This window comes from Pelodiscus sinensis, chromosome 1 (assembly GCF_052426305.1).
Source record: "Pelodiscus sinensis isolate ZL-2025 chromosome 1, ASM5242630v1, whole genome shotgun sequence".
NCBI lineage: Eukaryota > Metazoa > Chordata > Testudines > Trionychidae > Pelodiscus > Pelodiscus sinensis.
In genome coordinates, this window is record NC_143052.1 from 79,694,458 (window position 1) to 79,708,856 (window position 14,399).

At 41.7% G+C, this 14,399-nt stretch overlaps 1 protein-coding gene across 7 annotated transcripts in view; it reads right to left on the bottom strand.

Moving 5' to 3' along the window:
• ATP2B1 (ATPase plasma membrane Ca2+ transporting 1) overlaps positions 1-14,399 on the bottom strand; it is a 120,214-nt gene that overhangs the window by 72,708 nt on the left and 33,107 nt on the right. For all 7 annotated transcript variants that reach the window (XM_075932896.2, XM_075932887.2, XM_075932893.2 and 4 more), the window contains exon 2: positions 6,190-6,620. In XM_075932896.2, coding sequence (XP_075789011.1) covers positions 6,190-6,394 — 205 coding nt within the window. In that variant the 5' untranslated portion in view covers positions 6,395-6,620. The remainder of the gene's footprint in view (positions 1-6,189; positions 6,621-14,399) is intronic.

A 14,399-nucleotide genomic window follows, 5' to 3' on the forward strand; every position in this document is an offset into this window, starting at 1 on the left:
TGTTTTGCAGCATGGCATGAGTTCCCTGCCATGTCTCCTCCATCGTTCCCCTTACTGTTCATGATAGGGATCTCTGTCTGGGGCCCTTCCAAGGTATCCAAGGTGTGTGAGGTGTTGATGTGGTTTTTACCAAAGATGGCAAACACTTTCGTTGAAGCAGCAGGTCTGCAGCGCACCACCAGATCTACAGTGGTACTCTGATCTTGTGGTATCTTTGGCAAAGTTTCTTCAATTTCACTACGTACTGCTGTTATCTCATTGGACCCTTTTGCCTACATCTCCCATGCTATCTAGTTGTAGACAATCACATTTCTATAGCTGGTCTGTAATTGCCTCTGTACAGCTTTCCCCCCTAGAGGCCAGGGAATTCCCATACTTCCTGTGTTCTTGCCTGGAAGAGACATTTAGTACCAATTTGCCTAGAGCTAGCCTGTTCATTTGGGCAACTGCACATGAGGATGAGCTGCTAGGTGTGCTTACTGAGCTTAACTATCAGAAACAATCAGAAAAAGGCTTAAAAAACCCCACATGGTGATTTCTAGTCTCCAATTCCCTGGGCAACAGAAGTCAAAATTGTGACCAGAGCACTCACTTTCAGGGATAGCTGCTAGATGACTGTTAGGGCCAACATAGGCCATCCACCTGTACATTGTTAACAGCAGTCATCATCCATGACTGCCATTTGATGAGTTCCTTTTAAAAACAGGGTGCTTATCAGTTTGAGTGCAGACATCTACGGACAGGTTGATGCAAGATGACTTAATATGTAATATAGATCAGCCTTAGTCAAAAGGTAAATCCTTAATTCTGTAGATCAAAATGGCAAAAGAATAGCCAAATGGCTTCTTGAGCATAACTTAATGTGGTTTTTACTAAAATACCCAGTTTCTAGCCCACGTTTGGAGACTGTTTGAAAAAAAAAAATCAAATTGTATTCAATTTAATGTGGATTCACTCAACTGCTGATTGTTTTTAGTGTTCACTTTTACATGTACCAGAGCAAGTGGGACAATCTAATACTGAGTATGTAAAAAGTCTGCTCAATAGGCAACTGTTCAAACCTGAGATTTTCAGCAGTTAGACATGCTGCAGGTTCTACAGTATAAAGCTTAAACAAGCTTATGCTGTACAGCCCACAGGTAGGGTTGCCAGATGGTTGAAACAAAAATACCAACCCTCCCCCCCCCAAAAGGAAAAAATTCTGTTGAAGGGGAAAAAGGGGAGAGACTGAAGCTGTTCGGGGGGGGGGGGGAGGACTCTCCCAAATTAAAATAAAACTGCATGTCCCCTTTAAGAGTTAGTGCAGGGATAGGAACAGGGGAGCAATTGATCACTGAGACCCAGGGTAAAGCATGGTTTCCCCTTGGTCTTTTGGCTGGCAGCCATTTTGTGCCAGCAGCCTTGGGGAACCGGGTAAGCATGAGAGCTGTGGTCGGGGGACTGTGGTTTTCGGAAGCCAGGCGTGCTCAGCAGGGAGGCCGGGCACTGAGTGTTTGTAGGGTTGCCAGGTGCCCGGCCTTTTTGCCTCTTGGCCAGGGAAAAATTCAGAAAATTACCAGACACCTAAAATGTCTGATATTTTCTGAATTTTTTTTTAAACTGGACAGGAGCCAAAAATACCAGACTGTCCGGGTGAATACCAGACACCTGGCACCCCTACCTACAGGGAAGCCTCCTCAGGAGCAGGCCTGCCAGCCACTACTGGCCCCGCTCCTGGGAAGGAGGCTTCTCTACAACAGAGGTGTCGTCTCTCAGAGTAGAGACTTTGCAGCCGCAGCAAAACAGCGTAGCGGGCAATAAACTGTCAGCCCCAGGAGAAGGGAGGAGGCTTCATCACAAATTCTACAGCCAACTCCCTGGGATCTGCCAGCCCCGCTCCAGGGAAGCCAGCATGTAACCTGCATCAGGTGGGGCAGGCCAAGCCCACCACAGAGGCTACTCCAGCTGGCAGAAGCAGCCCCCACCTGCCAGGTGAGCCAAGGGGTGGAGCAGCTCTCTACCCAGAACTGGAACCAGTAAACACTACCTGTTTAGGATAGATACTCGCTGGTTAGCCTAACACCTCAAGTTTAATTTAATGACTAGATATACCTAAAGTATGTTAAGGAATTAATAGTTAAAGTTAGTTATAATTCAATCGTTTTTGAAGGCCAATATTCTCCTACACTGGAAGCAGAGCAAAGTTATAGGAAGATTTTAAAGTCTCTTGCCTGAGGTGGGTTTATGGTATGCTGTACACACATTCTAAAAACAGTCTTCAAAAAAGAAAAGTTGGCAGCAGTAAACAAGGTAATTGGCTCTGGAACTTTTAAATTGAAATCGGATATAGTTCATCTTCCATAAAAATTTAAAGACAACTTGGGCTCTAATAGTCTTCCATTTTTTGGCTGAAATTTGAAAAAGAAAAAACAAAAAACCCTTAGTTTCTTTCCCAAGTAGGGATGGTAAATTTTAAAGCACTATATGCCTCAAAGTAACTAATTACTATAACTTCATCTGTACTAGTCCTTACTTACAATTTGTACCAAGTAAACTCTCCCACTGCCCAGACACTGGCATCTGCATTGCCCCTGCCACCCAGAGCCCCAACCCACAGTTCCCCATCTCTCAAAGACCTTCCACCCCCAATCCCTAACCTGCTCCTGTGGCTCCTGCACCCTACTTCTTACCCCCAATCCACTCCTGAACCCCCACTCCAACTCCAGAACCCAGTCCCACTTTCCCACAGCCTCCCTCCCATGCACTAAACCCCCCATTTCTGGTCCCACCACAAAGCCATGGGAGCCCCACTAAATCTACTAGCTTGGGTGCCCCCTAAACTCAGATGTGAGAGGAATGTGGCGAGTGTCTCCCCTCAGTCAGGGGCCACATCAGTGAGGTGTGGTATAAGGATGTTAAAATGCGGTTAATTGACGGAATTTCTATCGACTAGTCAATGTACGTTTCAAAGGAAGAATGTGGAACTCTGTGGGGGCCAGCAGGAAGTCCTGCTGACTCCAGGCTGCACATGGGTGCCTGCTTTGAAATGCACAAGAGTCCCCAGCAGGGACTCTTGTGCATTTCAAAGCCATGTAGCCCAGGGTCAGCAGGGGTCTTAAGAGTCCCCTGCTCACCCTGGGCTCCATGCTATGCTGTATGCCACTAGGAGTCCGGGGTCAGCTGAGGACACCCCAGCTGGCCCCAGGCTATACGCGGCACTTCCCCCCAGGTTCTGGGGAAATACCACGTGGAGTCCGGGATCAGCAAGGGAGTCCCCAGCTGACTCCAGGATCCCCTGCCCTTTGAAACGCCACCTCTGCATGTTTCAAAGGCAAAGCAACATAGAACAGTAGGGCCAGGTGGAGTCAAAGAGTACAATTCACTAAAGAGTCAGGTAGTGAACTGGTTCTGGAACAAGCTGTTTGGGCACATATGGTAAATCCAAAACCCTTGATAACCTCAGAAGTTTGACACTCTCTACAAGCCATTGTTGTGTTTATGATATCACTGCGCCTTATTAAAAAGGGTTTACTCTGATCACAAAAAAGTTGAAATTGATAAATGAATCTTAATTAACAGGACACTCCTTATGGTACAGTTCCTTTCACAGAACAACACCCCCCCCCCCACAACTTTTCACCAGTAACTGAACTGAAGACAAACAATATCAACTGATCATTTCATCTATTGCCAGTGTCTACAACTTTGTCATCAACTACATGCGCTCTTCTAATGCTAGATGGTGGGTGTGTATATATGTAATATTTCAGTTCTCGCCCTCAAACCACTTTTATCCTCTGTATATACTCAAAATGTATCTCCTGTTTAGTCTACTACTCATGCTGTACCCTTACACTATACTAGTCTGACTGGCTAGGAATATTCTAGCCCTTAGCTAGCACAAAGTAAAAAAACCTCTATATCCCACCAACACCACAACATCTGTTGTTCTAAAATATCCCTGGGTCAGTACATGGGACTGCTGATTAGCCAGAGTAATAAAACTCTTACAAGGATTCTTGAACTGGTAATAACTATATGAAGCTTCATAAATGACCATTGTGTGGACTATAGCAGACTGAAATACAAAAAAACAACTTGTATCAACATTGTCATTCTCTCAGCTTAGAAAAAAAACACCCTGCATTTTTCTCATCACCACTAGTCATTTGTAATTCAGGATACTTTATTAGAGTAGTGAATAATAGTCATTTAATTCTTTTGCAGAATATGCAAGTCAGTGTGAAAACAAGCTCTTTTCTGGTCAGGCCTCGTGCCCATAGCCTTCCTAGCCCACGTTTACCTTCCCCTCAAACCAAAAATCCTGCACTATGTGACTTAAGATCAGTAAAAACCAGGAGTAAGACACCAGGCAGGTACGAGTCATACAAAGTTCGCGCCACTCAAGGGCCATCTCACTCCCTTCCCTTCCCCCTCAGCCTGTCACTAGGCTTAACAAATTCAGTCTGCCTATCACAACTAGGCGCAGGAAAGCTCTTGCTCTCTATAAAACAGCTACCTCTCCTGCAGGCAGTTGAGGGTTCCCGAACACTTGGAAGGCAGAACATAAGCCAGGTTCTGAGGGCTGATCACCCGAGGACCCCCTCCCGCTCACTGAATCTTTTGCAGAGCGTGACAAATAACGAATATGCTGTTGTCTCTGTTGTCTCTTGTATGTCTGATAATTGTGAGTATTTCTGTGTAAAGTTAGTTAAAGGGTTGATAAATAATAGTGTTAAGAGTAAGTTAGTTAGAAATTGTTAAATAGTACAGTTAAGAGTTAAATAGATGTTAAACCTTATGAGTAAAATTAATGTAAATATAACTGATAAAAATCCTTGGTGTTATTGATAATTACTTAGACTTAGAGAAACCCCAGGGCATCTTCCTCTATTGTACTGCAGTTTGTTTATTGTTACTGTTAATAGTTATCTGGCGCCCACGCATGTAAAAAGCTGATAAAAAAATATTCAACTATAACTTTTTATTTAACTTCTATTAAAATGCTTTTAATACAAGGCTGCCTGTTTCTGCACCTCTCTGGGGCTGGCCACATTCTCGAACCTTCCATTTTACTTTCCACAGTCAGCAAAGACAATCAACAGACAAAAAGTAGCATAGATACACCATAAGATTACATAATCCTCGGGTGTCTTTTAAAGTTACATAATTCATCCATTAAGATTTTTCACCATACTTTATCACTTTCACTACTGAACAAGCAATTTGCAGTTAACAGATCTGAAACAGTTAAACACAGAAGTTTTGAATAAATCTATAAACAATATGAAAGTATGCTAAAAAACCAACTGTCCTCAAACTTAGAGCAGGTCAAGTCAATCCTTACAAGATAAGCCTATTTGCTGCTCAGGCAAAACTAAATACTCATCAGGATTCAAACAATAATGAAGATGACAAGAAAAAAATATAAAAACCAGAACAATTTACAGTCATAATCCCCTCTACTAAGCTCTTATTTCAAATGATTCTGTAATCACCATGTTATATTAAAACAGCAGTATTAAGATACTCTCCTTAAATAGAGGTACAAAATGAAGACAAAGTTCAGTTTCAGATCCTTCAATTTCAAAAGAGCTGTCAATACCAAGTGCTTTAAAGTTAAAATTTTCAAAAGTAAATTAAACTGGAAACATTCATTGTTTGCCCTGCAACAGAAGAGGTCCATGCATTAAAACATTCCTCCTTCCCCTCCCCCATCATGGGCAACAGATGAGCTCATATTGCTAAAGTGAAATTGGGTAGCAATACATCAACTTAGTTGGTAAGCACAGCTTTAACATATATAGAATTTGTGCCTTAACTTAATAGTAGTTATACTGAAAAACAGTCAATGCAGTTCTTACAATCCTCAACTTACCTTACAGGCTAGAAACAAGTCTGAAGATGCTCAAAATGCAAGAAACAAATTTTCAAAGTTTATTTCAGCTCTGTGGAATAGACTTGTGTAACTTAATTGCTTCTGAAATCTTTAAATATGCTTACTTTCTGTAATTGTATACATCAGTCACAGAAGTTGGTCTAGTTAACAAATTTTGCTATTCATTGCCATGATAGGTGATCATAATTTTATTCTTACAGCAGCCTACACAAAATAGCATTCTGTTTGATTACTTATCACATTCAGAGCCAAAGTAACTGACTCAATTTAAAGAAAGATCATTTGGACACATACTGCCACAATACACTTACCTTCATTGGGTGAAGTTTTCAATCTTGTACAGATTCCATAGACATCTCCATAACATTGTTGTATTTTATGCAATGCATCTGTAGATCGTAGTTCCATAAGTTCACGGAGCTCTGCAAGTGTGATTCCAAAATCTCCATGATTAGATTCTTTTACAGCATTTTTTACGCCACTGTATGCAACTGAGTTGTTAGCCATATCACCCATGATGTATAGTCCTTAGTGTGAAGAAACAAGTTTCCAAAAAAATGAAACAATTTATTTGAAATACTTCCAAAAGTAAAATAAATCCTTTAGATATGAAGACAGTCAGACGAGCAGATACATCTCAGCCAAATAGAGTCTGATATCAGTAACCCTTTCCAGAGAGGAATCTTGAATGTCGTCCCATGGTGAGTTCCTTTTTTCAAGTTAGTCATAGAAGGTGTACAATCTAGGGAAAAATTAGAGCCATTTATAGCAGTATACATTTTCAAATCTATTAAACATTGTTAGAAAAACTTTAAATAAGCAACATAGCAAAAGTGGGACATTGGTGCAATATTAGATATATAAAGCTTCAACCCAGTCTTTCAAATCCCTCAAGCCCCTTGACGCATACCATAAACTGTCACGGTAGGCAACAGTAATAGCCAATCTTCTGGTCCTTACATCTTGAGTCTCCAAGTCTGTGAAACGCACACAAAGGCTATATAACAACCTTTCCTGATTTACACATTCCTGGTACTAGTCTCAATCATTCTTACACTTCCTCTATTTGTCACACTCACTTATTTCTTACATTAAACCCATCTGGGTAGAGACTGCCACTTTTTATATGTACAGTATTAATTCCATCTCACCATCGCCTCTAAGTGTTACTCTAATACAGGGATGGATAATTTTTGATCACTCCAAGATTTTGGAAAATGGTCCATGGCCACACTCTTCCATAATATTAATGGAGGAGGTGTGGGGTCAGATGGAGATTGGGTGCAGAAGGAAGCCTGGGGTAAGAGATTGGGGTGAGGTCTGGGAGGGAGTTTGGGTGAAGGAGGCAATTGTGACCTGAGGCCTAGGATTGAGGTGCAGGGGTTTGGGTAGTGATCTAGGGCAGGAGATTGTGGTGCAGGACCTGAGAGGAGGCATGGGTTTAAGAGGGGGCAGAGGGTTTGGCCTATGTGGGATAAAGGGGGCATGAGTGGGAGGGCAGAGGGGCTGGGGTCAGGGCAGGCTCTGGCCAAGAGACCTACCAGTCAGCAGCCCAGCATGCTTCTCAGGTAGGAGCCAACCCCAAACCTGCACAGACTGCAGAGCCTGAGAGGGGGGCACGGGGCAGCATGGGGAGGTGCTTCACCTGCTACCTATCTTAAATAGGATTGTGGTGCTTTATGGCTGCTCCTGCCCCCAGAACTCTCCCCACCCCTCTGCTCACAGTTTGTGAAAACTCAAACAACTCAGCAGCCACTTTACTGAGCTGTGTGTGGGGGCAGGGCAAGCAAGGGCAACTGCCTGAGGTTCCCTTCTGCATCTGCAGGCTGGATCAGGTGGCTTGGCAGGCCGGATTCAGCCCACAGGAGGTGTTTTTGCCCAAGCCTGCTCTAATATAAAACTAATAGTTACAGAAACATGAGAAAAGTTTCCACAGTATATCTAGCATCTTTGACGAATTACTGTGTTCAGAGTGTGTAAAACATGCCCAGAAATTCAGGGATTAGACTTCTCAGAGGAAACCTATGACTTAATGAGGCTTGTTCCTTCCAAAACTAATCACATAACCTGGTCTTCACCTCCACACCCACTTTGTGCATCTTTGTGCAGATCCATTCTATATTCAGGTAATACTGAATCACGATTTGGACAAACCTCAAGCCACCAGCCTCTGAAGGATCTTGGTTCTACTTCACCCAGAGTAGTTTCTAGTCACAATCCTATGTCTTCCTTGAAATATCACGAAAGGGCTTCCTACAAGCACGCCAGTTTATGTATTTACTTGATCCAGAAGAGTCTGGTTGCTTGTTCAGAATGTACTAAATAATTTCCTCCCCGCTGTTTTTTTTTTTTTTAAATAAAGTCTCATGCATTTAGACCAGGCCCGGGCAAAATACCATCTGCAGGCCAGATCCAGCCCACAGATGCAGCAGGGAGGCTCAGATTCCCCACCTGCCACTGAAAAAAAAGTTATCATTGTGGGGTTCTGAACAGTTGAGAGCCCAGGAGAGAAAAGAGAGGCTTCATGCACTGTCCTTGCCCCCCACACAATCCCATTAAACGGTTTCCAGCCAATGGGAGCTGCCTGTTGTCAGCAGGCAGCTTGCAAAGCACCCTCTCTCTCTCCACCATATAGTTACAGAGGCTGCACAGGCATAGATTCTGCTTCAGAAGGCTGGAGGCCAGGAGTTAGATATTTTGATGTTTTGTTACTTCTTTAGTAGAATACGCTAGCATTTCAGACTCTCTGTTGTGTGTTGGCAAAAATGTGTTTTTGTGGTGATACATTTAGTGATGATGCAAATATACCACAGCTGAAGAGTAAACATAGGGGCTGTGTCTACATTGGCGCAATCTTATGCAAAAGCAACTGCTTTTGCGCAAAAACTTGCTGCCTGTCTACACTGGCTGCTAGTTCTTGCGCAAGAACACTGACGTTCTAATGTGTGAAATCAGGGCTTCTTGCACAAGAACTCTGATGCTCCCTCTCAGAATAAGCCCTCTTGTGCAACTGTTCTTGCACAAGAGGCCAGTGTAGACAGGCAACATGAATTTCTTGTGCAATAAAGCCCTATGGTTAAAACGGCCATCAGAGCTTTCTTGCACAAGAGAGCGTCTACACTGGCCTGGATGCTCTTGCACAAAGGCACACGCCAGTGTAGACGCTCTCTTCTGGAAGAGTTTTTGCACAAGAACTTTTCTGCAAGAGTGTTCTCGCACAAAATCATACCAGTGTAGACGTAGCCCTAGACTTAAGGGACAGTATCAAGATAATTAGGCCTCTGATATGTCCTTTATTCCAGCTAACCAGGAAAAAGATGGACTTCAACTGGATATCAACTGAAACCAGCTGCATTTTGGGTACGTCTAGACTACATGCCTCTGGTGACAGAGGCATGTAGATTAGGCTATCCGGCATAGGAAAATGAAGCAATTTAAATAATCGCTGCTTCATTTAAATTTAAATGAATGCCATGCTGAGCTGGTCAGCTGTTTGTCGGCTCAGGGCGGTAGTCTGGACGCTCCATGGTTGACAAAGGCATTTGTCGACCTCCCAGGAAAACCTCATCCCAGGAGGCATACCTGGGAGGTCGACAAATGCCTTTGATGTCGACTGCAGAGCATCCAGACTACCGCGCTGAGCCGACAGACAGCTGATCGGCTCAGCACAGCATCCATTTAAATTTAAATCAAGCAGCAATTATTTAAATCACCGCTTCATTTTCCTATGCCGGGTAGCCTAATCTACATTCCTCTGTCAGAGGCATGTAGTCTAGACGTACCCTTTAAGTAGTCCAATTTTAATAAGGTCTCTAAACCATTAAGTTACGAAATTACAAAAATAGCACACTTACATTATACATTTTTTCATCCAACTTACAGTGCTTTTCAGAAACAGGCAAGTATCATTATGCCTTTGCCTCAGTTTCTCCAGTACAATGTGACTTTGGGGAATTCACAATCAAAGAACAGAAAACTCAGTTCACTCCTATTCCCCAAGGTGGAAAGAGATAGCATCTTAGGCCCAGCAAGTCAGCCTAGTTTAGAGCCATCTCTCAAGTGTTTTAATTCTCAGAACTTGCTTCTAGGAGTGAAATATGATTTTACAGCAACTAAACAGAGCAAAGAACAAAGGCAAGGTTGGCTCCTTCTATAATCTGGAGACATGTATAGGATAGTGTTAAATGACAATGCTCTCTTCTGAAATATAAGATGTGACAATCATGTCAATGCAAGACTGTTAGAATTAAGATAAATTTCATCCTACTTGCATCCAAGCTATATGACTGTTTTTATAACTACTGGAGGTGAAAATTAAGAATACATAATGCTGAGGAAAGATACCAGATTGATAATCCTAAAAACTGACTCATTTATTTATTCTCAAAAAGGAATACAACAGGGTATTAGAAGTAAGAAGCTCCCTACATGGCCTTCAGTAATGACCTCGAGGGACTATCTGTGCATGTCAGCTAGTAGTTCATTTTCTATGCTTAGCCTCTGAGGGCCAAAGCTGGGGCCTTGTTACTGTAAGCATCTCAATAAAGCAAACTTAAGCCACAAGGCCAAATGAAATCAAAATACTGAGTCATTCAAGAACAAACTGCATTTAAATTGTGCTTGAGAGAACTGTAGTTCTACCCTTCTTCTCAGTCAGTCAGACCCATTAACACAAGTCCTCCCCACCTCCCTTCCTTCAGGAGGGATTCTACCCTTTTCATACAGGTATGTATAAACAATGCTTTAAAACAGGGTTGGGGAACCTTTTCTGATTTAGGGCCACAGACCCACAGGAAAAATAAAATCAGTTGGCGGCAGCACAGATAAGAAAAAAAGACAAACACACACACTCGTCACCAGTGTGGTCTTTCCAATGCTGGAGGGAGCCCTGAGCCTCAGGAGCTGGTTCCAGGCAAGCCGGAGGCTGCATCCGGCCCCCAGGTCTTAGGTCCCCCAACCCTGCTTTAGAAAATAACAGTTAATAAAAGGAAGGAGCTATGTAAGTAAGGCTCATGTTTTGGATACCAATCCAAGAGGTCAGGCCTGGATAGTGTTACTTACATAAAATAGGACTAAAGTAATTGCCCTACAGGATTCAAAACAGAAGTCCATCTCATCCAGTAATTGGTGAGATGATGGCCTGTATTTGGATGATCGTTCAAGAATCCAACAATAGGCAGACAAGATGCAAATAACCCAATATACTACCACCACCACCACACTGGCGACTAACTCCATGACATACCATAGGAATTTTAGCTAAAATGTTTTGCCAAGTAATTCCTCACCTTTGAAATCACCATATATAACCTATGTGCAATACACAATTAGAATGAAGACAGATTTTTTCATGTGAACTTAACTAATCTTTAAAAGCATTCTGCCATGTTGAAAGTAAACACCCCTGCCCCACCCAGGAAAACAGTACTAGATTTCTCACATGTTCAGTTTACTCAAACTTTTCATGGACATTCAAAGAAAAAAAAAGTTTCACCAGTAAGGTATCCTTTTTAGCTGCAAGTTAGATTATAAACTATTAAAATAGTTCAAAGTTGCTTACAGATTAAGCCTTAGCTGATGTTCTTCTCTGTAAAGAATTTGACCTTCAACTGCACATTATCAGCAGCCCAGTTTTATTATGGGAAAAGACTCCCAAAGTGATTATCTTGGGAAAGCCTTGCTTAATCTAATTAGTTCAACAAAGAACCAATAAGTCTATGAACCCATAGTTGGCAATGAGAAAAGAATTGCCTGCAGATATTTGAATTTGCTTGTTATCTCCAAGTTTAAGTTTCACAGACTAAATTTTAAGGTAGCAGACATCCAACACAATTTTGGAAACAAGTTATTTGTATAAAATTAGGTTAAGATCCTTAGGGCAGGTATTGTTTTATTTCTTAAATTCCTAGCACACTACAAATCTACTGTATATTTGTGAAAGTTTGTGTGTCTGAGTGTCTGTTCAAGAACTCTTAAATGCTAAGGAGCACCAAATTTGCTACTCAGCTTCCTCTTCCAACTTAAAGCAAGGTCAGGGTTTGGTTGCACCAAAATAATGGGATGTGTATAGAATAAGATTTTCTGTTTGATGAGAAACAGGGAGGACTGTGATAACTGGGACAGTTTACTTCAAAATGACCACGTGGGAGCGGCTGGGCTGCCCAACCCCCACCAAGTGGGCTAGGTTGCCCAGCCCCTATGAGCAGCCAGGCCCATCTCCTGCTCTGAACCTCACCCTCCACTCCTTTGCCCTGAGCTCCTCCTCACCCTGACTCTTGTGCTCTCATGCGCCCAGCCCACTGCCCAGAGCTCAAGTCCCCCCCCCCCCCCACACTCCCAAGCTCCTGTCCTGACTTCTGCATGCCCTACAAGACAAGCTAATTTAATGTGACTAATTTACAAATGTAGGTTTTAAAATAAAACGATTAAGAAAAGGGTGCTTTCCTCTCTGTAATTAGATGAGTTTGGGGGCAGAACTGTCATACAGAAGCCCGTGTTTTGCATTTAGAGTGTAGCATAACAGGAATCCAATTTGTTAAGTCACATAAAATTGTTTATAGAAAGCTAAATTGGATCCAGATTTATACAAAATTCATGGGTTTACCTCAACTGATACTAGGATCATTAGATACTCCTGTAAAGGTTATAAGTTAGTACAAAAAGCAGAGGAAATCTGAAAACAAGTGTACAAGTAATCCTAGTTGGAGTAATTTGTGCTTGGATTGGGTATTTTTGGTGAAATAATGTTACTGCCCCTTTTGAAGGCATTTCTTCTGTATGTAACTTCGAGTCGACAGTAGAAAAAGCAGCTTTAAAAAGGAGTGAAACAGCATAGCTAAAAGTCTTCTATAAAGCAGCCTTAGTGACACCTATTTTTCAGCAATAAGTTTTTCATTTAATATACATCTGCAACAGAAAGAGGACAGGCTCTACCAATGTAAAGTCTTACTACTACGGGCTTGTGTACACTGAAAAAAATCCACTGCAGTGCTTCAGTAAAGGTATTACCCGCAGTGACAGAAGAGCTTCTCCCACCATTGTAAGTAACCCACCTTGCTTAGAGAAGTGGTAGTAAGGTCAACAGTCCTAGCACTGTCTGCAGCAGGGGGTTGGTCGGTTTAAATGCAGTCAGTCAGATGTGACTTTAAAAACATCCCTGTGCAACATAGTTATGACAATTTGCTAGAGTAGATCAGGCCTATCATTTCTGGGTTCCCAAGAATAAAAGGTAGCGGTCCCAAAATTTCATTTAATGAGATCTAGCTTACAACAGAATTTAGTTAGCAAGTGTTCCTTTTACTGAAAACAATGTGAATTGGCTGTTGCTCTAAGATCTTCTCTTCCCGGCATCGTGGAAGACTAGACATTGCTGGCATCTGCAGAGGCTGCTGCTGGCCTGAGACCACTTCCTGCTGCTGACAGCACCTGTTAAAGGCTCTTAAAACAGTTTACCAGCTGAAATTTAATGTACTGTTTGAGAAATCAAGACATCAGAAACTATTAGGCTATGCTATACTAAACTTAAGTAGAGACGACAAGGGCTATAGAGATCAATATACTCCAACAGTGTTTTCTGTCTCCCCCATTTAGTGTGTCCTGTTTAAACAGCGGATAAGGAAAGCATTACCTTAAAATATCTATTAACTTTACCATGAAAGATCAACTCGTTACCATTACCATTCCCTAAGTGTCAGGAGATCTATATCTGAGCAAAGATCAAACTGAAAAGAATATAATAGCTTTTAAAATATTCCCACACATTAGTACAAAGGCTATGTTGCAAGACAATCTGGAGACCCTGTGTTTATTCTCCAACCTGTGAATGAGATCCTGAAAGAGTGAAGGGAGATAATCCTATTATATTACAAAAGATACTAAATTAGTGGATGGAAGTTTGACACTGAACTGTCCATACAAAGACCCTTTGTTTATCTCCTTCCTGAAGGAACAGAACAGAAAAATGTTGAGAAAAAGATATTCATAGGACTTTTCCGCTGCTTTTAGCTTAACCCATGACTGAAAATAAGCTTTTCAAAAATTGTATCAAGGACATTCCACTATCTGATATTTCTTGAAAGACTGATTTAAATATCTTAATGTGCTTAAATTTGCTATATTCAATCCAACACAATTTTGCAATGACTCAAGTTTTCTGAAGCTTCTTTAAATTAGACCTAATCTAAAAAACACACACACACCCCCTTTCACTGAACTCATCCAGTAACTACTCAACTAGCAGTTTATAATCACTAGCAATTCAGGGTTTTATTTAGCCTTTCAAATCTGATTTAGAGAGTGATTACTAAATTAAAAATATTTGAATTGTTTACTATGCGAGAATTCTCTACCCCCTCCCCCCCGGAAATACCTTAATCATTTTGTTTTCCTCAGTCTGCATAGTAATTGTGGTTTAAATGTTCTATTTAAATATGTTGTGTACTGCCTACTGGTACTCGCCTAAAAAGATATAGAAGTCGAAATGAAGAATTCTAAAGATTCAAAGAAGGAAATTTAGTCATGT